This window comes from Ooceraea biroi, chromosome 8, assembly GCF_003672135.1.
Source record: "Ooceraea biroi isolate clonal line C1 chromosome 8, Obir_v5.4, whole genome shotgun sequence".
NCBI lineage: Eukaryota > Metazoa > Arthropoda > Insecta > Hymenoptera > Formicidae > Ooceraea > Ooceraea biroi.
Genome location: NC_039513.1, coordinates 12,514,669 through 12,539,424, shown reverse-complemented (window position 1 = coordinate 12,539,424; position 24,756 = coordinate 12,514,669). Strand labels below are relative to the sequence as shown.

The 24,756-nt window shown below is 44.0% G+C and overlaps 4 protein-coding genes across 9 annotated transcripts in view; 3 read left to right on the top strand and 1 right to left on the bottom strand.

Moving 5' to 3' along the window:
* Positions 1-517: 517 nt before the first annotated feature.
* On the bottom strand, positions 518-8,210 carry LOC105276373 (serine/arginine repetitive matrix protein 1). 2 transcript variants are annotated; one of them, XM_011333928.3, is made up of 8 exons: positions 7,929-8,210; positions 7,366-7,611; positions 7,024-7,156; positions 4,963-6,934; positions 4,816-4,874; positions 4,631-4,699; positions 4,262-4,383; positions 518-3,494 (listed from the first exon to the last, which is right to left on the bottom strand). In XM_011333928.3, exons 1-8 carry the CDS (start codon positions 7,944-7,946, stop codon positions 3,489-3,491), a joined length of 2,625 nt encoding a protein of 874 aa, XP_011332230.1. In that variant the 5' UTR covers positions 7,947-8,210; the 3' UTR covers positions 518-3,488. The 2 variants fall into 2 exon arrangements, with proteins under 2 accessions (XP_011332230.1, XP_011332229.1); XM_011333927.3 differs by having other exon boundaries at positions 518-4,383.
* A 421-nt stretch (positions 8,211-8,631) lies between these two features.
* Positions 8,632-11,842, top strand: LOC105276372 (jmjC domain-containing protein 5). The gene is made up of 8 exons (XM_011333926.3): positions 8,632-8,986; positions 9,862-10,009; positions 10,193-10,334; positions 10,434-10,623; positions 10,698-10,847; positions 10,957-11,174; positions 11,239-11,397; positions 11,468-11,842. The coding sequence occupies exons 2-8, from the start codon at positions 9,879-9,881 to the stop codon at positions 11,723-11,725; spliced, it is 1,248 nt and encodes a 415-aa protein (XP_011332228.1). The 5' UTR covers positions 8,632-8,986; positions 9,862-9,878; the 3' UTR covers positions 11,726-11,842.
* LOC105276371 (UDP-N-acetylglucosamine transferase subunit ALG14 homolog) lies at positions 8,965-9,835 on the top strand. Its single transcript, XM_011333925.3, has 2 exons — positions 8,965-9,061; positions 9,177-9,835. The coding sequence occupies exon 2, from the start codon at positions 9,180-9,182 to the stop codon at positions 9,804-9,806; it is 627 nt and encodes a 208-aa protein (XP_011332227.1). The 5' UTR covers positions 8,965-9,061; positions 9,177-9,179; the 3' UTR covers positions 9,807-9,835.
* A 183-nt stretch (positions 11,843-12,025) lies between the features above and the next one.
* LOC105276369 (ankyrin-2) overlaps positions 12,026-24,756 on the top strand; it is a 28,694-nt gene continuing 15,963 nt past the window's right edge. The window contains exons 1-15 of one of the 5 annotated variants that reach the window (XM_011333917.2): positions 12,026-12,199; positions 16,485-16,586; positions 16,721-16,853; positions 16,929-17,092; positions 17,174-17,329; positions 17,443-17,571; positions 17,788-17,985; positions 18,184-18,480; positions 19,107-19,304; positions 20,041-20,187; positions 21,251-21,400; positions 21,491-21,631; positions 21,738-21,893; positions 22,117-22,413; positions 24,144-24,327. In XM_011333917.2, coding sequence (XP_011332219.2) covers positions 12,158-12,199; positions 16,485-16,586; positions 16,721-16,853; positions 16,929-17,092; positions 17,174-17,329; positions 17,443-17,571; positions 17,788-17,985; positions 18,184-18,480; positions 19,107-19,304; positions 20,041-20,187; positions 21,251-21,400; positions 21,491-21,631; positions 21,738-21,893; positions 22,117-22,413; positions 24,144-24,327 — 2,494 coding nt within the window. In that variant the 5' untranslated portion in view covers positions 12,026-12,157. Of the gene's footprint in view, positions 12,200-14,860; positions 15,085-15,159; positions 15,699-16,484; positions 16,587-16,720; positions 16,854-16,928; positions 17,093-17,173; positions 17,330-17,442; positions 17,572-17,787; positions 17,986-18,183; positions 18,481-19,106; positions 19,305-20,040; positions 20,188-20,309; positions 21,023-21,250; positions 21,401-21,490; positions 21,632-21,737; positions 21,894-22,116; positions 22,414-24,143; positions 24,328-24,756 lie in introns of those variants that run through there. The other 4 variants (XM_011333918.3, XM_011333916.3, XM_011333921.3 and 1 more) reach the window with 4 other exon arrangements.

Below are 24,756 nucleotides of genomic sequence, written 5' to 3'. Positions count from 1 at the left end.
TTATGATTATTAACGTTTTCATTAAACTCATGAGGATTTAAGTCGGCATACTTGCTGGGCGCGTGTGCATAATTAATTATTAAATAATAAAGTAACATGTACGCACGATTGTTGGAACTGTATGAATATCACATTATTATTTTAATTTCCCGCAAATCAACAATTATATTATTCATGCGGTTTTATTTACAGTGGCTCGAGGCAGGAGGCGGCGCACGCACAGTGTATAATTATGTAATCGATGGTAATTGACGCAAAATCACGCTCACCGCTTCGTCAGCGCGGTAGTATTCCAGTATTCTGATTCTCAAGCTCTACAGTTTCTACAATTCTCTTCGCGTGGCCAACTCGCGGGGAGAACTTTTTCCTATGCATATTCATGAAGTTGCGTTACCGCTTATTCTTCGCGAATGTCGCTCAATAATAGTATAATGATGCACAATAAGTCAGAAGGGAATTCTGCGAGGGACAAGTAAAGACAAGGTGCTTTGATGCGGGAAGAAGCAATCACAATAAGTAGCTGAAAAAATATTTTATTATCGTATCTTCTGAAATAAGAGATTCAATTAATTCTAACGTGACGTATGTATATATATATATGCGAAGTAAGGCTCACTGATCTTACTTCGCTATCGATTTCAACGTCGCTGTGTCTGAGCAGGAAGCATGTAATGATCTTGTTCTCTCTTTTTTTTTCTTTGTAAAAAGGTATAAGTACAAATATAGAGGTATACAAATAGGTACATTCATACACAATGTGTGATATGTGATCGCGCGGTAAATTACAGATGGTTGAGCATTTCAGTAACAAATGGGAAAATCGAGATTTCCCATATCAATCATCCTCCCACACGTCAATGATGATGAATCTAGGAAACTAAATGCAGAAATTCGTACGGAATACAGAATCACGGATATTCTCTCCAAGTAGGAAGAGCCACATAAAGTCCACGACACGATAGCGTCAATTATAATCTCTTAGAATAACAATTATCTACGATTACAGTCATAATGTCAGATTTAAAACTGGAAGGAATACTGATAAGATATACTCTAGCAGTATACAAGTAGTAACATTCAATTACATTTTTATCGCGATCGACGACGGTTGATCAACAAAGTACTTCCATCTGTATTTACCACTATGACAGAAATTAAGCTAATAAATTAAATAATCAGTAACAGTCAGAGAATCGCGACTTTAGATCACAGCTGTATCGCGGAATAACACAGAAGCCAAATCGAGAAAAAATCCAAGCGACGATGTCCCACTCAGATTTCATGCTGAGCTTATTTAAAACTGGCAGTTTTATTTTTAACTCAACGAGCAGCTAAGTAAATTTTAAAATATGCAGTAAAATATCCAAGGAGATCGTATAAATGATTTGCAAAATTATTCATCACTATAATTAACTGCAATATTATCAATTCATCGCAACTAAACATCTGCGAACTGACGTTACGCGTACATTACCATTGTTTAACATTCTTTAATTTCGTTTAATGCTCTTTATCGAATATCGAAGAATATTACACGTGACAGTCTGTGTTATTCCGGGATAATCGTAACGCACGTAAGGGAAACTATAAAAATCCCAAGTATTACATTGTATTATTTATGCATCGGTCAGCTATGCACAAATTTCCGTTCAGTCTCTCGTTGTATCTCTACTACTACAAAAGTATCTATCACGCAACTCTCAGAGTTGAAATGTCCGAAGTACATACGCGTAATATGCGGATGTGTAAATAAAATGGCATGGTAGAAACGTTCACTCCTGGTCGGCGCGTAATGTAACGCGTGTTACAGCACGTTTTTTTTGCTATTGGTTAAGCGTATTCAAGGAGACACGTGCGCACGTGTCCACGCGTTCTCGGATTAAACATAAATAAAGGCACGCATCTAGTAAGTAATATCACTTTTTTGTACACAACATATACAACAAGCGCGTGTACATACGCGCTAGTCTAAGGTCTCGGTATGCTGAAACTTCCCTACGGTACTCGCAAGTAGCATCTTTTCATGGAAGAAAATTTTTATCAGTATATAATATTGGTGGTTTCTTTTTTTTTATTGACGTAAAAGCAGCGTTTACACCTTCATAGATACTATGAGGTATGCAGCTTGGTATACGAACATCATTTTTTTCCGGAGTAGATCGAGTCTATGTACACACAGCTGCACGACAGCTTGAGAGTGATTCACGCGTATTCGGCTACACATTTACACCGTTTAATTAATAGTGTGTACTAATGCGCTAACCGTTCTGGAAATATGATTAAAATGTAACAGTTAGGAGATGCTATTCTTCGTTAAATAAATAGATCTAAGTAAAATACATTAAATATCTATATATATATAATATATGAGTATATACATGTATAGGGTGTGATCCTTTCCAGAAGGCGCGACGCGAAACATTAAAATCATACAACAGAATTGTCGCAGTAGTCTCTGCCGCCAAAAACGTATACTTATAAAATGTATAGCATGTACATACATAATGTTTATACAGTGTTTTTTTTTTCATTTTGCAGGAACTATATACTTTCTAAAATGTCGTAAATGCAAAATATTCCAATGTAAAATAGAAATAAAAGAAGTATAAGTTGCAATTAACTTCTCGACTGCAAGACAGAAAGATGTATGACAGATTATAATATGCCGCTTTACAGGATACAGATTTATGATAAAAAAAGAAATGTAAAAAAAAGAGAAAGATTCACATTTTTTCCTTTTGCCTGACTAAAAATATGTCGCGCAGGAAATAAATGTGTTAACAAAAAGTGTTGTTTTCTGCTGTTGTTGCTACGATACTTTGTACAAGATATTTGGTGTTGCATATACCGTTGCCGCAAATTGATAGCAAATTTACAAGTTATAACTGTTTATAGTTATAGCACATTCTCATTAGTTTGATATCTCTTAGATCGATATCGAGCGCTATGTACAATCAAAATACATCACCTATACACATCACTATTCTCATAGAAAATACGCTTAGGTTCCGCGAAAGATAGCTTTGGGATTATTCATGATTCTTATTTATTAAGTGAGAGCGAGCAAAGTAAATTATGTACACATTCTCTTCAACACAACAGATGATTTAATATAATCACACGTAATCAACTGTTCCTAAACACTGTACTTATAACGATAAATAATCAATTAAATAATGGGATACATTTATACCATAACGAATATCGTATCGAAATTTTTCAATATTGTCTCTCTTTCTCTCTTTCGTTCCTCCTGGCATTACTATGATGCTATAATATGATGCTCTAGAAAATGCTCTATTTTAATCGAAAAAGGAAAACAAAAAGAAGAGATGCTTTGTATAGACGTTTGCAAAAATCATCATTGACGTAATTATTATTATGTTAAATCAGCGCATCTTCCTATGCGTCGTCAACATAACGTGCGGTAAGATGAACCGCAAATGTCTCTTCGTACAAATACGCAATCGGTTGAGCGCGGATTTACTTTATTCCTAAACAAAAAACAGATCATTCTTATTTTTCACTGGACACAGAGTCGCGCGATGCTAAATTGCACAGTTTCTCGACGAAGACTCTAAATGCAACTTGCACACTGTCCTCTTAACAATTCAGCATCTGTTATCAAAATCTACGTCTACTTCACAGAAACATGCTCTTCATTCCCTGAATAAATTCCAATAATACTCAATTAAAAGTCATCGCGCGGCATTCCTATTACTCTCAAGCTATTATCGGAAAGGCACATAATATTGTTTTACACAGTTTATATAATAATAATCTTAACTGTAACTTCTAAACTGGGATAAAATTCTCTTTTCACCATATCTCACTCGTGACAGTGTTTTGAATGAAAGAGAAAAGTTGTACTCGTTTTATATCTGATCTAAGAAGGAATCTTTATCAAAGTTCTGCTATTTTTTTCCATTAATAGACAAGATAAAAAATTGCTATCAGTAAGCCAGTATAATTATAGCAATTGATCACTATGCAGATTACGTCAGATTATTACAGTTTATAAAATTATGATGCAACTTTTTTAAAATAGTCATTCTATAGTAATTATTCATTGTTAGAAGTATGAGCGATGGTTCAAGGTGTATCTTTCACTTGGTTTGCGTGGTAGTATCACAAAATATCGATTAAACTGGGTAGAGGCGAATGGTTATCATACTACATACAAGTTCAGATTATAAACACATGATTTTTACTACAAAATATGTTCAGCATCTTTTAAAGACAAATGATTTTTGTGCTTTACCTTACGACCCTGTCTTTTGGATGCTTTTCGAGCAACCTTGGATTCTCTGGGCTCTTGTACTTGCTTATTAAGTCCCAGTCTGAAACGCACAGGTACCTTCGAGTCAAGAGTAGTACTGTCATCTGTAAATGAAAAGAGAGAGAACGCAATTAGAGGGATCTCCTAAAGATAAAGGACTCCTCGCTCGAGTTTTCAATTCCTCCCTGCAGTCGTGAGGGTAAAATATTTTTTTACACGCGAATGTAATAACGAAGGTAGCAATTATTTCGGAGAAATTCTCAAATAATTGACAATCTCAAGAAACTGAAAATTTGCAGGCGTAGGTTGTTAATCTTTACAATAATACGTATTCCAGAAAGGTGTAATTACCTTCAGAATCGTGTAATTCAGGTAATGATCGATGCAGCACGGTAACCCGTCTGACCTCCTTTTGATTAGCTATAGAAGAAGGAAAACAAAATCATCGTTAGAGATATGCTCGAACAATCGGAAAGAGAAAAAGGAGATTGGATTGGAGTACACGATACGAGCAAATGCGTTTGCTGGATACTTACATTTCTCGTCAGTGTTAATGACGTGCCTCTGATTAGCCTTCGCGTTATTTTTCACAACCCTGCGGAGAAACGGGAAGCAAAATAAATAATTGCGTCGTAATAACAAAAGTATCGTGCGATACGTGCGTTGATTGCGTTGCTACTCACTCGTTGACAACACCCTTGAAAGCGGACTGCACCAGCCTAGCGGATTGAATCGGAACTGTTCTGTTCAGTCTCTCGGCACGTCTCCTGCTTAATTCCGTTCGCAGGTCTCCCTCCTCGTCTATCGTTGCATCTTCGAATACGGTGTCCGCGTCCTCCTCCGCGACCACCTCCTTGCGCTTCTTGCACTTCTTGTCCTTGCCAATGCGCTCGGACAGCGGCAGCTCGCTCTTCAGCTTGCCCACCTGGTACAGCTCCTTGTCGCGCTTCCTCTTCTTCTTCGTGGACTTCTCCTTCTCCTTCTTCGGCGGCTCTACCTCTATACATGTATTTACAGGACCTGAAATTGCACTGGGCGATGTGTTCTCCACCGCTTCCTCGAAATCTTCAAATTCGTAGTTCGCCTCCAGCGACAGGTCCGCCTCCTGGACGCTGTATTCTTCTACAGTTTTGTTCAGTTTTTTTGTGCTGCCCAACTGGATGTCCGTTGTCTCGGCGGGCTCCACCTTCGTGTTCGCGGTGTGTTTCTTGCACAGTTTGATCTTCTTGTTGGCGTTTACGGGATCGATAGGCCGCGTGGACTCGAATTTCTTCCGCCTTGCCTCGAGTACGGGATCGTTGACCGTTTCGACAGACTCCTTCGCCGTTTCCGTCGTCGCGGCTGGCCTTTCATACGCTTCATCCTTCTGCTTTGCTTTCCCTCGGGGTAATTCCGGCGTCGGTGTGCCCTTGAAAGTCGGAGATGGATCCTTCACGTACTCGTTGCGACTGTCCGGACTGACCGAGCGCGGCCCATGCTTCCTGGATTCCTTCGGCGACCACTTTGGGGACCGTCTGCGTCGTGGTGACAGACGGGGCGAGTGTCTCGGCGACGACCAGGGCGATCGGTGCGGCGACGATGGTCGCGGCGATCTCAAGCGAGGCGGCGTTCTACGCGGCGATCCCTTCGGCGATCGCAAGCGAGGTGACCCTCGTCGCGCTGGTGACACGGCGAGTGACCTGGATCGCGATCGCAATCGACGTGGTGGCAACGATCTTCGCGGGGAGAGCCTGGGGGACTTGGATCTGGGCGATCTGAGCGGCGACAGGTATCTCGGCGATCTCGAGCGCGACAATCGCGGCGATCTCGAGCGCGACACTTTGGGTGAGCGTGGCCGCGGCGATCTAGAACGTGGCGATCTTCTGGGCGACCTGGACCTGTGCGGTCGCGGTGACCTCGAGTGCGGCGACAGCTTCGGCGATCTGCCCCTCGGCGATAACCTTCTGGGTGGCGATCTCTTTATGGTCCGGTTCGGCGATCTGCGTGGCGACGGTCTCGGCGAGTACCGCGACAACGGGGATCTCCGAGGCGACCTGTATCTCGATTCCCTAGGCGATCTCTTGAGCTGCCTGACGGGGGATCTCCGGAGCGGGGATCTTCGCGGTGATTTCTTGCGCGTCCGCGACCTCGGCGACAACGATCTGCGCTTCTGACTGACGCGAGTCGTCACGTGCGGCGAGATTGATCTTCGGTTGACTTTAACCGCTACTGACAGAGACGAGGTAGTCGCATTGTTCCTCTCCTTTTTACCGCTTTCCTCCAATCTCGCCTTTTGATCGCAGCTCTTGCCATCGTCAGTCTTTTCTGCGACTTTAGCCTCGCCTTTGCTCGATTTCTTCTTCTCGGAGGGCTTGTTTCCATCGTTCATCTCCCTCTCCATCTCGTCCATCAAGCGTTCCAGGCTGTCCTCTTCCTCGAGATCAGCCATTAAAAGTACATCATCGTCGTCGTCGTTACAATCCTCTCCCTGGTTACTTTCATCTTTCTCCAGATTCTCAGCAGTTTCCTCCTGATTTTCTGCCTCCATCGATTCCTCCGTCTCCTCCTTCACCACAACCTCCGTCTTAACGGTGATGACGACACTCTTGTGATCTTTTGTGTCCTCTTCCTCCGACGCGCTTCCGCTGTCTTTAAAACGATGGAATTTTGATATTTCTAGAACAAGAATTTCATTTTTAGCAACACGATCGTCAACGTTAACGCGACCTTTACATTTTATGTAAAAATAATTATGTTAAATCTACCTTGAGGTGATTCTACGCTTTGTTCAGTCTTTTCTATGGGACAGGCTACTTGAGCCTGTTGAAATGGCATAGGTTCCTCTAGAGGCACTATTGATATCAGGTTCGGGTTACGATGATTATGATAATATAGATTCTGGAAACATAGCATAGAGATCTATAAATAAAAGCATCGATTATTCATTTACAAATCAACTTTGCACACAATTTTAAATTACTTCTCCTGATATTTACATATATATTTTAAACATAAAATATATATGTAAATGTAAAGGGGAGAAGAGAAAGGAAATAGTCTCGCTCCTGATACACTCCTAATATATTGCCTGCGAAATGAAAGCTTACGCCATTCTGCTTCTGTTGCACCCTGTTGTTATAGAAATTCTTCTTCATAGGCCATGGATTCTTGTACGGGAAGCGGGACGATGACGTTACTTGCGGCAGAACCTTTTGTACCTGTGACAGCGCTGCCTTCTTGCACACGCTCTCCTTCTTCCTCAAAGACTTGAGTGCAGCTAACCTCAACGCCTCGACGTCCTCCTCATCGTCGTCCTCGATCTTTATCTTCGACTGCTGAGGAACTAGAACCATCTGACGAAGCATAAAGTGATTACCAGATTAATGGTCGAAATCGCAAATTCCAAATACGCAGCAAGAGGCGGACGCGGTTCCGCATGAGCTACCGCGGGAACGCGTGAGAAATCGCGGCGTTTCTCACGACGGAACGCGTCAAGCCCGCACGCCAAGCTGTTACGCGCAGGTTTGCGGCTCGCGCGGTTTGAGGTTGTCACGGCCCGCCATCGATTGACCGCCAGGCGAAAATTACGTTTCGACGGTGGGGAAAAATACGACGACACGCGGCCGTCGTGCACCTGACCGTGCATTCGTGATTCCGCCGGGGGACTCACCTTTTGGCGATGATCCATTTTACTCGACAAGAGCACTGGGAAGAGGATCGTAGTGTTCCGTGCCGACGACGGTCACGTTGGTTCAATATTCGCCGCGAACAGTTCTTAGATTGAGCACGCGCGAGCGTACCGCGGATCACGTGAACCGATGGCTCGCGTTGCACGCATTTGACGAGACGAGGTGTTTTTCAAACGGTCACTCCGCGGTTTGGAGCTCCTCCGCACAGAAGCCATCCGTCGTTCCGCACACATAAATAAAAATGGCGTGTGCGGTCATCGGGGAAGCTTACCGGCATGAAGCACGCGGTTCGTTTAGATGGGAAATTCGATGGGAGATTTGAAGACTAAAGATCGTAATGGCGGAGAGGCGACCGTGGCGTCTACTGACATAATTTAGTTCCGATAACCTCCGCTACGAGCCTCCACTGTTTTTGTTCTGTAGCGAGCGTATTATTTATTTGATTATTATGCTACATTTAAGGCAGTTTTAACGCACGAGGAACTATTACAACATTTCGGTTTAGGTGAAAATATATAAAGATGCTGACTTTATTTAATACAGACTAGAACTGATTACTTAATGCACGTGTGACTTAAAGCGCGAGCAATTAGCTTCTCCTTGTTCTCTGATTCCTTCCAAGGCTCTCCATCTCGGTATTCGTGCTGCCCTCTCATTGGTCGGGCTAGTTCTGCCTTGTACTCCTTAGATGCCGCCACAGTTCGAAAATTGAGGAAGTAGTACGACTCGATAATAAATCAGACGTAGCGTTATTTTCAAATAGTGTGGCTTAATAGTGCACCAGAAGGAATTTTTATTCTTGAATATGATTTAGCGTTAAATCAGAAAATTTTTTATTTGCGGATAATATTGCTCAATAACATATCATATAAATTTATATTTTTAAGTAGTGTTACTTGACAGTGGATTTTAATTAAAACAATTTAACAATCGGGTTTTAAAATGTCCTGAGAAAGGGAGAAGAAATAAATTTACAATTGGGAAAGATTTATAGAAGAATAGCAGAAGAAGAAGAAATAAAAACCAGACATATAAACAGGTGTGACATAACCTAAATAAATCTGTCAACCTCTTGCTTCTCCGGCCATCGATCAATGAAAATATCTAAGAATTAGTGAGAATTATTTCAATATACCTTTACTAGGATTTACATATCGACATATTAATCAACGTAGTTAACATAACCGATCTCGTGTGACATGTATGTCATTTTCTCGTCTTTCTTTCAGGTGATGTACACGAAATGTCTCGCTTTTGCTGGTATCGCGTTTGCTTGTTGCATACTGCTCGCAAGAATATATTACTTGATACTTATCAAACGTAATAAGCCCAGGAAAGGCTCTTGTCCAGTCAAAACGATGATAATACTAGGCTCCGGTGGACACACAGCTGAGATGCTGCGTATTGTTAAGCATTTCGACCTTACGAACTATTCGCCTAGAATATACGTTCACGCACAGACTGATAAGCTCAGCGGGGAAAAAGTCAGGGACCTGGAGAGTGGCAATCAGGACTACAAGATCGTAGAGATCTACAGGAGCCGGGAAGTCCGGCAATCGTACTTCACCTCAGTCTGGACCACCGTGCTGTCCACTCTAAATTGCTTCCCAGTCCTGTGGAGAGAAGATCCCGAGCTTATCTTGTGCAACGGTCCTGGCACCTGCGTCCCCCTATGCGCCATAGCATTTTTGTTTAAAGCGCTGTGCATCGGACAAAGCGTTGTTGTATTTATGGAGAGTTTCTGCAGAGTTAAAACGTTCTCGTTGACGGGGAAGATTCTGTATTACTTAGTCGATCACGTTATTGTGCAGTGGGCATACCTGAGCAAACCTGTGTACAGCAGGAGCGTCTTCCTATAAATAAAAGCTGCCTGCTTCAATCATTCGCAGTAATTTGTCATTATTATATGTCCAGGCTGATTTAAAGTAAAAATGGTCGACAACGCCCGCGTGATAACGGTTCACTGGGAGTTACTAAGGGAAGAGATAGAACGCATACCCGTCGAGATAAAGCTGCACTTGGCGCCGATAATCAGCGTGCTACGTACATCCGACGAAAAATTGTAAATATGAGATAATTAATAAATTGCTGCAGAATCTGTATTTATCTGAAACAATTAACTGATACTACTAGTACAAATAAAAATTTTAAATATTTACATAAACCATAATCGATCGATTGAAGAAAGAATTTTATATCCTTTTGATTTGATAATAACTGCGAATTTCTCCACTCGCTCTGCAAGAGCTTCGGCAGGATGGATAGGCGCCTCGTTAACAAGAGTGGACGCTTGCTTAGACCGCGCATGGGAAACGTTGAATACTGGCCACTGGAAAGACGTGCCGATAGAAAATAGATATTGTTACTCTCTATGCACAGTCATCAAGGTACAAAATATGTGCCCAGAATTTATCGTTCTCTTCAGAAGCTATAGCAACTTTGATTTAATAATAAACTTTCTTTCAAATTACACTCGATACATTTAGGCAGTATTGCTGGAGCTTCGATGCATCAATAACACCGAGAGCACTAATGAAGAGCAAAAGAATACCATATTTAAAGATATTCTTGATCAAATCGATAAAGGTCTTCTGCTAGGCGCACCTCTGCCCAGTGGACCAGACGCCCATTGCTTACTGACGTCTATTGCTGCAAGTCTGAATAGATATCTTGCTGGTAAGAAGATATAAAGAGAGATATGCAATAACAAAACGCGAAATTATCATTAAAATTTCACGAAATTTTATCAGAAAAATCCGCCGTGGAGTTGGGGGAGATTTCAGCCGATTATAAAGGCACCGACCGTATGGTCTCTTACCCGAACAGACACTTCGAGCAACCCTCGATGGAGGAGTTCAATGAGAAAATTTTTCAAGTCAAACTTCCAGCTGTGTTAACGGGTGATTACAAGTCCGGCGACTCGATATTACTGCTTCTGTAAAATTGTGAAAAAAAAGATAAAATATTAAACAATAAAAGATTAAATATTAATTTCGTATATTTCACTAGGCTGCATAAACCATTGGAGGGCACTGACGCTATGGAAGGATCTCGACTACTTGTACAGGACCATGGGCTTTCGGACAGTGCCGATCGAGATTGGATCCAGTTACACCGAGGACGACTGGACGCAGAGGCTCCTCAATTTCTCCGACTTCTTGCAGGAATACATTATTGCGGACAGCAGCGAGATCGGTTACTTGGCGCAGCATCAACTGTTCGAGCAGGTATAGAAATCCGGGAGACTCCTCGGTCCTGCCTCGACGGAACTGATCCTGGAATTGGTCGTAGGTGCCCGAGTTAAAGGAGGACTTTGAAGTGCCGCTGTATTGCTTCTTCTCGGATGACCCGAGCGAGGAATCAACGACGCATCACGTAAACTGCTGGCTCGGGCCCGCTAATACGGTTTCGCCGTTGCACTACGACCGCTACAACAACCTGCTCTGCCAGGTAAGAGTCAGTTTCACGTGAAGCTGGGATACTGGATTTTTCGTCATGATTATTTTTATTTTTCGTTCAGGTATTCGGTTACAAGAGAATTATCTTGTATCCGCCAGACGAGTCAGGCTATCTGTATCCCCACGAGTCCAGGCTGCTGGAAAATACCGCGCAGGTAGACCCGCTGGAGCCGGATTACGACAAATGGCCGAACTTTCGTAAGGCCAACCAGATGACGTTTTACTTGAGGCCCGGAGAGATGCTGTACATTCCGCCCAAGTGGTGGCACCACGTGACCGCCCTTACCCCGAGTTTTTCCGTCAGTTTCTGGTGGACGTAAATTTGTATGCAAGTACACGGGCGGCAACGATCTTGACCAAGACTTCGTTATTAAAGTAAACGTCGCACATGCGTATTGTAAAATAAAATACATTGACAAATCTGAAAATTTGCCAAATGCAATATGTTTTATTATAAAAATAATTATAAAAATCTATTGAATTACATAAATATCATCATAGTGATTTTTTTCAGCTTCAGCTTTTTCCAGCTTTCAGTGTACCAGTTTTTGCGCGTTAATATGAGGTTCGCGATTACTTAACAAAGCACACGGCACACATATGCACGTACACGCACACACGGGAGAGGTTTAACAAAAATAACATATGGAACTCTATTAATATCCGGCGGCCTACGTCTTCAGCATGGTGCTTAGCGAGCGCGCGTGTACATAGAGCTTGTCAAAGGGAGGTATACAGTTTATTATTTAGTGATGACGACAGAAGACGCGTTCCCACCGATCATTAGGCTCCAGGTAAAAACCGTCTACTAATTTCTACAGTCTTCAGCATCGCAGCGCTCCACGTCCTTCGCCCTCAGCTTCCCCAAAGCTTCCTCGCCACGGATGAGTCTCGCAATCGCGCGGTTTGCATAACGACAATCTTCCGCAATGGCATGGCTTCCTCGACACTTGCTGTCGACTGACGCGTTTGCTTCATCATCGACCAATACACCTCGCAACAATACTTCCAGACACGTTGAAGCGTGTTCCGATATCCGAAACCGATCACCGCACTGTGAGTTCAGCTTTGTACCTCTTGCGCGAATCCTGCAATTAATTTCACCAGCGGGAAATTAACGAATGCAATTAACAACGAGGGAGACCGGATCAGCTGATATCTCGCTATCGTTTCGCGTAAACGCTCGCGGCGAATATTGGACAGTGTCCAGTCGACGCGCGGTAGCTCCTCGCTATTTTTAGAGAAATCCGTCGGACCGTTCTCGGAAACGTTATCTCGTCGCAAAACGAAAAAGAAAGTCATTCCTGGTATTACAAATTGTATTGTAATGTCGTGAAGATATCTTCAGCCTTGCGACCAAGCGTGCGACACACGAGACAATTTAATGTTATGCGTGTTGTGGCAATTTTTGTCTTTTTTTTTGGTACTCTTCATCGGCTCATTATCATTCTTACGTCAGCGTTATTATCATCCGGTTGATGGCGAGCCGATAATTAATTAAGGTCAATAACGGCGCGCAAATTACGCGAAAGGTAAATTGCTGGACGTGACAAGGGTCGCGCCGCGGGTACATGCCCATAAAAATCCTCACAGCCGATTGATGCGCAGGAGAATTAAGGGTACGACAAGTGTGGCAGCATGCTGGTGTCGCGGCCTTGAATGAAGTCACGCGAGTGCAAGGTTGTCACCGAGAGGGGTGTACATACGCATACATGCATGTACGTTGTTCATCCCATACTTTGCGACCGGCACACGTACTGTAAAGATTTTATTGATCGCGATGTGTAACGACAAGCTCTACATGTTTCTCACAAGATTTAGGACGTTGACGCCTAAACGCGAGGAACTGAATAATGAAGCGCGAACAGAAGTTTCTCCCCGTGGAACTTCTCTGTTAAAATAAGCTCAGCCGCAGTCAGAGGCGCAATGGAAAAGTTGCATTTGCAGAAAACAAAACAGCGAAATACACTCGCGCGCAATTGTTGCTTCGAACACTTAATAATAATAATAATAATAATGGTGCTACCGTCATTGATGTAGCTAAATTTAAAGTCTCACAACTATCTCACAACTCGTAATATATCCACCGTCTCTCTCTTTGTTTCAAAATCATTACAAGAACATTACTGCAATTTAGTTTCTATTTTTACTGCAATATTTAGTTTTCATTTTTATTTTAAACGCAAGTTCAAGTTCACTCCTGTCTTTCTTTCTCAAAGTCCTGCAAACTCTTTCGCGGTACGCGTGTACAACAGTGTCTCTTCGTGATCCTCCGTGACCTGGGGAAGCATTTTGCGACGGTAAAATAGCTCCCTTCCGGTTCAATCTCGCGAGTGTTCGGTCAGCTGCCCTTGCATTGTACGGCCAGTCGAAAAGGAGATCGCCCCGGGCGTTGAAGCGTCTCGGTATGTTAGCACGTGGCTCGAAAGAGAAACGCATCATTTGCAACCCTCTCGTGGCTGGCGCGCGAAAAGCGGGCGGCGCGCTATCTCGTCGTCACCGGGGTGGTTTCTATCGCGGGTATACGGGTTTCCCACCTATCCTGCCGGTAATCCAACCCCCGACGGCGATCTTAACGGAGAGAACACGTCGCGTCCTCATAACGCCTCTGTAAGCCGCTCCATAGCGCGCACACACACGAGATCAAGGGGAAAGATCGCCGGGTGCGGCGGGAGTGGGCGGGAGGGTGAAATGCGGGAAACTCGAGGGGAGGCTTATTGGCAAGGGAAGGATATTGTGTTCCAGGGTGAAATCCTCTAAAAGAGAAAGGCGAGATGCGCCGAGGAAAGCCCGCAAACTTTTTATCCTTCCGATATCGATCAAGGGTGAGTGCGACGGAATACAGCGCACCGGCCCGTCGTATCGACCAGTCCTTTTTTATCCCGTCTATATTAATACATCCGCATAAATCCGACCGAGTAGAAAAGATCCTCTGCAATTCTTAAAATGTGTGTCACACGTAAATAATTAATAAGTAATAATTTTTACATAAAAGTCGTGTAAGACGAGTCGAGAGGGATGCTGTCTCTTTCGGGGTAAACTCAATATTATCATTTTACATGGAACGCAATGCGCACCCCGCGATATCGAGCAACCGTTCTCCGACGTCGCAGGGCCCGCCAAGGTTCTGAAAACGAGGATATAAAGCAAAAAGCGATTTCTGCTGCCGAGAGACCGGCACGGCGCAATGCGTGGCGGTGGAAGGGCGAGGGGTGAACGGCGCGCGAGCAATGAGGGTTGGAAGGGCGCGAGAGGGACACGCCGGCCGTCTCGAATGGGGATGCGGACGGCGCATGTCGGCGCTCGTGGTGGAGGGTGCTGGAGTGCGAGCCGGCGGCCACCCCCCGGCGTGCAAGCCACCCCCGAGCCGGTGTACCCTCTCTTATGCGAGATCGTTGCCGCTCGATTCTGCGCGGTTTCGTGTTCGCGCAGGGCGGCTCCTACCTCTCCTACAACGCTTTCTGCCTGCCGTTACCGTGCGCACCCCCGGGGGACGTGTGTATAAATGGTGGTGTGACGCGCGTGGTCGCCGTTAAAGGAGGCAGAGGAGCGTCCCGTGTCGTGGGTGCGTGTTGCGGGTGCGTACGTGCGTGCCCTGGTCGACATCGGGCCCCGCTGTCGAAAGGCGTTCCCCCTGACCCAGCTGTCTGTCACGATGGTCACCGACAATTCTAGCCAGGTACGGCCTCCAACGGAAGCGGCGCGCGGCGTAGCGATTCGGAGCCGGCACTCTCTCGCACCCTCTCGCCCCCTCCCCTCCCTCTCTTCCTCTCTTCCTTTCTTCCCCTTTCTTTCTGCGTCTGTCCGTCTCCCTCGCGTGGAACTTTCTTTCACCCACTTCCTCCGTTTCTTCGTACTGTCCGATCGAAGGGAACGGGACGCGTGGAATTTCCGAGGGTCGCTGTTTCCGGTCGCAGTGCAGTCACAGTCACGGCGTTCACTCGCGGCGCTATGATTCACGTCGAGCGCCGTCGAGGCGATCGGTGAGGGGTGGATTACGACAGGGGCGAAACGCACCGGACGGATTCGGGGGTGTTCGGGCGCGAGAGCCGGCAAATACGGCGCACGTATCGATGTCGGGGAAACGTGGCGACCGAAATACGATAAACGCGTTAACAGTAGTAAACGCTATATGTGGAGGCGCAGCGCAGGAGCCGGCCCGAACGAGCGGTCAAAGGTCAGGGTGACGAAGTTATAGCGCGCGCGAGACGATAACGTTGAAGCGGGCCTCACCACCTGGCCGACATGCTCCCTTATCGCGACGAATCGCTGCGGGATGCAGACGGAGACGAGGTACATGAAGGGACTCCTGTTTCATGAGAGAGAAGTCGCTTTGCCAAGAGAATTATGAGTCACTCGGATAACGTAACCAACCGACGCTTCGTCTTCTCTTTCCGGTTTTCCGGTCATTTTGTAACGAACGATTGTTCTTGATTAAACAACCTTCCCCTTGCTGTACGTGTTTTTGCTTTACCGCGCCGTGATATCGCGTGAATCGCAAATCCAGATTCCGTTAAACACGAAACGTCAACCGTATCTGAAAAGGCAAATAATATGGATCAAGGTTGAAGCCGCCACAATGGAACCGGCTATTAATTTTGGACGACCTTTAGACGACTTTCTTCAGGTGTTGGTATAGCTCGGATTTAGATCGTTGCCGAAAATTTATAGAGGAATTTAGCTGAACTGTAAAGTAACGGAAGGTCGCCTAGAAAGGAAGGTCTCCAAACATTTTAGGCACACGCGATCTTCAGCGCTTTGTCACAACGTAATTGCTCCAGAATGCGAGGGACGCACAGTGCTATAAAACTGATTGTTAACGAAGAGATAATAATAAAGATACAATAACGAAGAAATTGCCAGTACGCTGGAATAAAGGAAAAAGGAACAGGATTGCATCACCACTACGCAAACTGGGTTACTTATACATGACACTTATAAAAATAGCCGTACCACGCACCTTTGCCTTTTTTATTTTAAACCGTAGCTCTCCGTTTTCCATATTGGTTCTCACCTAATTGCAATTGCTTCGCCCTGATGCTGCCGTTTATTACAGAATACAATTTTCTGTTCGTTTAGGCTGATGACACGACAGCATTTCTCCGCGCTGCTCGGTCCGGCAACCTCGAGAAAGTGATCGAATTTCTCGATACCGAGTTAGACATCAACACGGCCAACTCGGTAAGCCATTGTTCTTAGGCTGCTGTTTAAATAAACACATATCTATCTTAATATATGATTCTCTTTTATCTAAGTAATTTTGTTTTTTTATTCTGACGATATGGTAAGGTTTTATGTGTCATTTTTTATTGCAGAATGGTTTAAATGCTCTGCATTTAGCTTCGAAGGATGGCCACGTCGAAATAGTAACCGAGTTATTAAAGAGGGGCGCGAAAGTGGACGCGGCAACGAAGAAGGGAAACACCGCGCTGCACATAGCTTCGTTAGGTGAGAATGAGAAAGAGAGTGCTCGCTGCACAAGAAAGCGCGCTGTTACACGTGGTTTTGCATGTCATCTTTCAGCTGGCCAGTCCGAAATAGTCAATATACTTATCCAGTACGGTGCGGCGGTGAACATCCAGTCGCAAAATGGATTCACTCCCTTGTACATGGCTGCGCAGGAGAACCACGATCAGGTCGTCAAGCTTCTGCTCGGCAGCGGAGCTAATCAGAGCCTCGCGACGGAGGTAAAATCGATTTCGATGTACATTTGATCAGCGATCGAAATCGCGAGCGATTATAACACAAGCTTGACGCTCGCTTTTCAGGATGGATTCACCCCGCTTGCTGTGGCGATGCAGCAAGGTCACGATAAGGTGGTCAGCGTGCTCCTGGAAAACGATTCGAAAGGCAAGGTGAAACTGCCGGCTCTCCACATTGCCGCCAAGAAGGACGACTGCAAGGCCGCCGACCTGCTGCTGCAGGTGAGCTTCCTCGGGGCGGATTTCCGTGATCTCGAGAGAGAAATTAATTAAACTGGATGTACGAGGAGCTGCATTTAACGTGTCGCGGTATATATAACGATTGAATGTTTCAGAACGATCATAAACCCGACGTGACATCGAAGAGCGGCTTCACCCCTCTTCACATCGCCGCCCACTTTGGTAACGAGGAGGTAGCGCGGTTATTAATAAAACGCGGAGCCGACGTGAATTACTTAGCTAAGGTAAGGCGGACACCTGGCGATATTTTATACATGACGAATATAATCGAACGAGACAAGAGAGCACTTCGAGCTCTTTTATATTCTGAAGAAATATCGCGATTCTGCGCGATTGTCTTCTGGAGTTTTAAAGTGTCTCCGAAGCAGTTGATTTAATTTTAAAAAATACGCTATTTAGAGAATCATTGAATCTCGCGTAACGTAAGATACTCTCCTCAGCATAACATAAGCCCGTTGCACGTGGCGGCGAAATGGGGCAAGAATAATATGGTAAAGATACTGTTGGAGAACTCGGCGCAAATCGACGCTAAGACCAGAGACGGTTTAACTCCGCTTCACTGTGCAGCACGATCGGGGCACGAGCAAGTCGTCAGCACCCTTCTTGAAAATTCAGCGCCGATCAGCGCACGCACCAAGGTACAAGCTTCAAATACAATTCTCCTTGCGTAATCTTTTCAAATGAGATTATGAAAGAAGGAAACGGAAAAGTAGGAATTTTATCAGAATTGTATTCAGAATTGCGACTCGCTTTAATCTAAAATCAATATAATTTCCTTGCGATTTTATGTTTCACGTTCTATCCTGAATAAAGTATCGAATTCACCCCTTTTGCAGAATGGCCTGGCACCGTTGCACATGGCATCCCAAGGAGACCACGTGGACGCCGCGAGGGTGTTGCTGTACCATCGAGCCCCGGTGGACGAGGTGACCACCGACTATCTGACCTCGCTCCACGTTGCTGCACACTGCGGACACGCAAGGGTAGCTAAGCTGCTGCTCGATCGAAAGGCCGATCCGAACGCCCGAGCTCTGAATGGCTTCACGCCGCTGCACATCGCCTGCAAGAAGAACCGCATCAAAGTGGTGGAACTGCTGCTGAAGCATGGGGCGTCCATCGAGTCTACGACAGAGGTAAGTGCAAAAGACGGTGTCTGTCTACCTTCATACTTCGCACATTCTGTTGAGCATCTCTCTCGAGCAATCGGATCATCTTTGCATAAGTGTCTCCTCGCAGCTGTAAATCACGAACGTCTCCACACAGTTGTCAACGGCAACGCGGCCGAGTAAAGCTGTCAAAACAATCGCAAGATCGAATATCGCGATGTCGATCGCAAACGTTGCACAGGAATGATCGTCTCTTTGCCGCGCGACGGCGTATACCTGTGGAGTGCACAGTCAAAAAGTCACATGTGAACTGTGTGTGTATGGTGTCGCACGCCAATCGCAATTTAAACGTATATATCATGTATATATTCGAGGGCAGCAAATCTTTATCTGTTCTTTTGTATTCCTCTGAAGCGAAACTGATTGGTTGATCTCGAAGACTGGTTAAAGGGTCGTGCATCACTGAGATAGAACTGACAGAATCGGTATCGACGTAATCTTCCGCCGTCACGATCATTTTCGCTCGTCGTCAGTTTTCATCTGCCGAGAACCGCGGGGAGAACGAAAGACAAACTGGGAGAAAAGAAAAATCGATCCAACTAATTCGCATCGTGGTCGAGGTATTAACAGACAACAATACGTGTGTTTTGCAGTCCGGACTGACTCCATTACACGTGGCCAGTTTTATGGGGTGCATGAATATCGTGATATTCCTACTGCAGCATGAAGCCAATCCTGACGTGCCAACTGTCAGGGGTGAAACACCCCTGCATCTGGCAGCTAGAGCTAATCAAACAGACATTATTCGAATTTTGCTAAGAAATGGTGCCAAAGTCGATGCTCGTGCAAGGGTAAGTAAACGAAAAAGAGCGTGTTGCATCCCGAGTGTTCCGAGCCGATTCCGAGCCCCCTCTTTTTGCCGCTTACTCGATCTTCAGCCAGTGAATATACCGCTTGCTTGACGCGACCGCCTGCCCTAAAGAATCAGACTAGAATCTTAGAAAGGGTCATGAGCATTGCAGATGATTCTCACTCATACGCACCCCTTTATACAAAAGCATGAGCCATTAACCAGTCTCATATATCGACACTCGACTTTGACGTCTCTTACGGACGATTTGCCACTGAAGTGTGTGTGATTTTCCAATTGCAAGTAAGGCGACCCTATCGTTACTCTTCACGCTTTCATCTCTCACTGATCGCTTAACTGTTTGAGGCACGGTACACGGCACATCACCCGCTCGCGAATTTGCGCTCCAATTAATTGTCTCACTTGATCAAATCTCCATTAATTGTTATTTGTATTCTCGTAGTAGGCCAATTCACAACTCATGCTTGCGTGTTGTGCAAAGAAAATTTATATTAAAATTAATAATACGCAATATCGAATAATAAAACATTTCTGTAATAGGTCTCTTTGAAAATTCCACACGATGCAAACGATTAATTTTTGCGCCTCAAAGAGTTAACGTTACTTGCTGGCGACTCCCTGGATTGTTTGATCGCTTTCACGCTCTCACCCGATCGCTTCGCAAAGAAAATCCTGGCGAATGTGATACTTGACGTTTCCTCGTCGTTACTTTGTAGGAGCAGCAGACACCGCTTCACATCGCGTCACGTCTGGGCAACATCGACATCGTCATGTTGCTGCTGCAGCACGGCGCCGCCGTGGACACCACCACCAAGGATATGTACACGGCCCTCCACATCGCGGCCAAGGAGGGCCAAGAGGAGGTAATGTACAAAGAGTTCGCGCAATTGGCGGATTACATCGACTCGCGAAACAGGGTGCACCTGTTTTGGAGCCGGCAGCGCGAATACCTGATTTAGGACGGACAACCGTTGTCGTTGTCAGACATCGCACATCGTTACCCCATCGCTGGTCTCATCTCGCACGTATCGGGTGTCCTCACATCCTCCGTTGGCGGGGGACCACCACCACCCCCGTCGTTACGTTTGATTTATATATTTTATGTTGCGTTTATCTGCACGTTTATCATGTACTCGTTATGTAATAAATTCTTTGGTTACATTGTTTACTCCTTACGTTACACCCTTATTTCTTCATCTTATTCTTTTACGCATCATTTTACGCACATTAATTTTATGTATGATTTGCCACTGTGTTCTAGGTTCATTCTGCTCGTCTTACGTCTCATTACAGCCACTTTTCAGCCCTCCCTCCCGGCTCCCACGTGCTTCACATCCCGCGCCCTTACGAGATCTCATTTATCCGTCACGACGGCGGGTATAATTTCATCCCGTGACATTTGGCAATCGCTGTTCTTCTCGGGGCGCGATATCGATTGTCAAGCCAAGCGTGCCTTTACCTTCCCCTGATATTTCCGTGCAACTGCAAAAATAAATTGCTAACGAGTTTCATAGAGCGCGCTAACAAACGCGGATTCAATTAAAATCGTTAAACGAACCTCGAGGTGTCTCCGATAATTCCAAGTCGCAAAACTCACTGTCACTGTCGTCGTCGCACCATGTCGCTCGGACGCACGAATGCATTGGTCTTTGACAAATACTTTAACTCGAAAAGAAACGGGCATCCGCATTGCAAAAGGTAAATCTGTTCATTACATTCTTATTACATCCCTCAGACCTTAAATTTTATTTTTAATGTCGTTTCAAATACGATAAACTTTTGATGAAAAGTATCAAGGTAAGGTGCAACCTGAAATGCAATTGTAAGCTTCCTGTTGAAATAATGAAAAGGAAAGCTTGCTGCTGAAAGTCTCCAAGACACATCCGGAGAACTGTTTTTGTAATGCAAATATTTTCTGACGAGCAGGTGGCCGCCATTCTCGTGGAGAACAATGCTTCTCTCAAGGCAGCAACGAAAAATGGCTTCACACCTTTGCATATCGCGGCTAAGTACGGAAATATGAACGTCGCAAATATACTCCTGCAGAAAGAGAGCAAGCTCGATGTCCAAGGAAAGGTTCGTGCATGCACACATACACGCAGATTATATGATCGGGTTCTGTAAATGATTCTCGCCTGGCAGTAAAACTTGTGCTGGACTTTTCAGAACGATATCACGCCCTTGCATTTGGCATGCCACTACGACCACCCTAACGTCGCGAATCTTTTATTAGAGAAGGGAGTGTCGCCGCATCTCGCGTCGCAAAACGGACATACTCCGCTTCACATTGCTGCGCGCAAAAATCAGGTAAATTTACGCTTGCAAAAAATTGTCAAAGAACTTGGAGAAATGATTTGTTCTCTAACGCGAGCTACATATTATTCTTTAAAACGACGCTTTTCCATGCGGCCAGATGGACATCGCCTCCACGCTTCTGGAGAACGGGGCTAACGCGAACGCGGAATCCAAAGCGGGTTTCACCCCTTTGCACCTGAGCGCGCAAAAGGGCCACTACGACATGACGAATCTGCTGATCGAGCACGGCGCCAATCCCAATCACAAAGCGAAGGTAAAAGGCAATTCTCCCTGAAACATTCCATGTATTACATTCGCGTGTGAATGCTGCAGCTAACCAGAGTAACTAAAAATAATTAAAACTAAAATCGGAGTCGTTTATTATTTATTTATTTATTTATTATCGAACGTTGCGACAATTTTTCTTCTGCGGAATCAACGTGGAATCGCGAGAACTGACGGATTTATCGTTTTCTCGTCACTGTCGTCGATCTCAGAACGGGCTCACGGCGTTGCACCTGTGCGCGCAAGAGGATTTCATCAGGGTGGCGTCGATCCTGGTGAAAAACGGGGCGGATGTCGAGAGCCAGACCGAGACCGGCTACCGGCCGATACACGTGGCCGCACACTTCGGGAATCTGTCGATGATACGTTTCCTGCTGAAGCACAACGCCGATATCGACGTCCGAACTAATCAGAACTACACCCCGCTTCATCAGGCCGCCCAGCAGGGCCACGCTCACATCGTCACCGCTTTGCTGGAGGGCAACGCTTCGCATAAAGCGTGTACTAACGTAAGCATATATACAACTCATACAGCACGAAAACATTTCAGAAATATTTCATAAGTATTTCATCTGACAGATGAAAGCATCTCATAAACATTGCAAAATGTTTCTGCAACAGTTATGAGACAACTCCGGAATAGCAAAATGTCCGCGACACTTGCATTCAAAACCTTATAGAAAGGTTGCTAAAAGGTATAGATCAATCTACAACCTTTCTGAAATATTGCCGAAAGATTATTAAAATAGCTGAAATCTTTTTGATATATTACTAAAGGTTAATTGAAATAATTTTGAAACCTTCCTATGATGTTGCACACAAATTACAAAGCTCTTATTACAATAAATTGAAAATACTTCAGAAATTATATTGAAATTTATTATACGAGTATTCAGAAGATTGCAAATACTAAAAAGTTATAATAAAAATTATATATAAAATGTATTTATTACTTTTATTGTACGTTTTTATTTAATATTTGCAATCTAATTAATATAATAAATATGATTTCTGAAATACGCTTAATGAAAAAAATACATAATGTATATAAGATGTATATAGATATGCATATATATCTATATATATAAGATATATAGATATACACATACATAGCTAAACCAAGTATTCACCAAGTTTCCCTTTAAAAAGCGTGAATTGTTGGCACATTGACAAAGAGCCATTCTTATATTATATATTTTCCTTTTTCTTCCTCCAAATAGTTGATTAAAAGGAAAGAATTATATAGATATATAATTCTCTGTTCAACCAACACTTATATTTGAAAGAAAAAAAGGATACGTGAAGATAATGCATTTTTTTGTCAACTGGTTAGCTTCACTAAAGATCGAATACTTGGTCTAGGTACATATATATAATTTTACTTTTTACAATATTCACATTTTTTCAAATTTATTGCATGTGGTAGGTTTTAGAAACATTTCTGTTGCAACATTTCATATGACATATTGCGGAATCCTTTCAGAAATGTTGCATATGAAATGTGAAATTTTGAAATGATTTTAAAACCTTCCTGAAAGCTTTCTGTATTAGTCGGTGCTGTATGGGAATGCTATAACAATGCTAATATAAAAAATGCTCATTCATGTGAGATGACAAAGAGATAATAATAAGTGAGTATCGGATGCGTTTGATGTGAGTGGCGGATGTGGAAAGAGGAAGAGAGAGTGAATATCGGAACGATAGAGCGCACGTGTTATGTGAAGTATGATTGATTTACGATTTCGGCGGCGTGCCGAAAAGAGACGAGTTAAAAAACACAGCGAGGCGGTCGCGGCGCGTGAAGACGAGCGCGGCATATGTGAACGCACGTGTACGATAAAAGAAGTAGCAATTGTTTTGGAACGCGAGGAGATCGAGTCAGTCGAAGCAAGGCAGTCGAAGCCTGTGAGTCGCAAGAGTTATACCGAGTAGTTGTGAGTCGCGCTAGATTTTTACGTTCCTGTGTATTCTACACCTGGTCATAATAAAACCTTATTATATCCCTACAATCATGCTATAACTCGTACGCGAATCGATTCTTTCGATATAATTTAATCACATATTCTTCACGATGGTTTTTATATAATATTAACGTTATAATATTAAATTGCTGTGACTGAGCAACTAATAAATATTGTAAATTATTATATAAAATATATTATAAATCAAAAAGTACGATATTACAAGAGGATACAAGTGTTACGGAGTGTTCCATTAAATTGATGGAATCTGCCGATAGGACGGCTTGACGGCGCTGAACATAGCCCAAAAATTGGGATACATCTCCGTGATGGAAGTGCTGAAGGGTTTGCCTTACGACAGCGTGACTCCAGACAACAAAAACTGGGAGGAGAAGTACAAAGTAATTGCTCCCGAGAGCCTGCAAGAAACCAGCTTCATGTCCGATTCCGACGACGAGGGAGGTACGTGACACGCGCAACAAACGCGATACGTGATTAAGGGGGGAGCCTGCTTTAGAACGTTGAAAATAAGGTATAATTTTACGAATTGTTTTTGGAGAAACTATACAGCGGATCATTATAAAACTTTGATGCATTTATTAGTACATGTTTAAAGATAAAAAAATTATTTTTTTATTTGAATATATCGCCTGTAGAGGTCGGTCCTGGAGGCATCTTAGTGCAGCCGGCATTGTAAATTGGTGAGCATTCTCCTGCCTCCAAATTTCATCCAAATTGAAAAATTGAAATATTTTCTCGTTATTTATGAATTCCCATCGTCGATGAACCTTTAATATTCATAAAAACATTAAGTTAAACAATTATTTTTGCATGAAAAAGTTCAAAAACTTTACCTAAAAATCGTACTTTTGTGTTCTAAGCTCCACCATT

Bases quoted from the DNA above. Each gene is read 5' to 3' on its own strand.
- LOC105276372 (XM_011333926.3), top strand. From the start codon at position 9,879: ATGGTCGACAACGCCCGCGTGATAACGGTTCACTGGGAGTTACTAAGG. The intron at 10,335-10,433 runs GTACAAAATATG...CGATACATTTAG, and splicing joins CTCTATGCACAGTCATCAAG to GCAGTATTGCTGGAGCTTCG. The intron at 11,175-11,238 runs GTATAGAAATCC...AATTGGTCGTAG, and splicing joins AGCATCAACTGTTCGAGCAG to GTGCCCGAGTTAAAGGAGGA.
- LOC105276373 (XM_011333927.3), bottom strand. The intron at 4,700-4,815 runs GTAAGTATCCAG...CTTCTTCTATAG, and splicing joins CATTAACACTGACGAGAAAT to CTAATCAAAAGGAGGTCAGA. The intron at 4,384-4,630 runs GTAATTACACCT...TTTCATTTACAG, and splicing joins TGAATTACACGATTCTGAAG to ATGACAGTACTACTCTTGAC.
- LOC105276371 (XM_011333925.3), top strand. From the start codon at position 9,180: ATGTACACGAAATGTCTCGCTTTTGCTGGTATCGCGTTTGCTTGTTGC.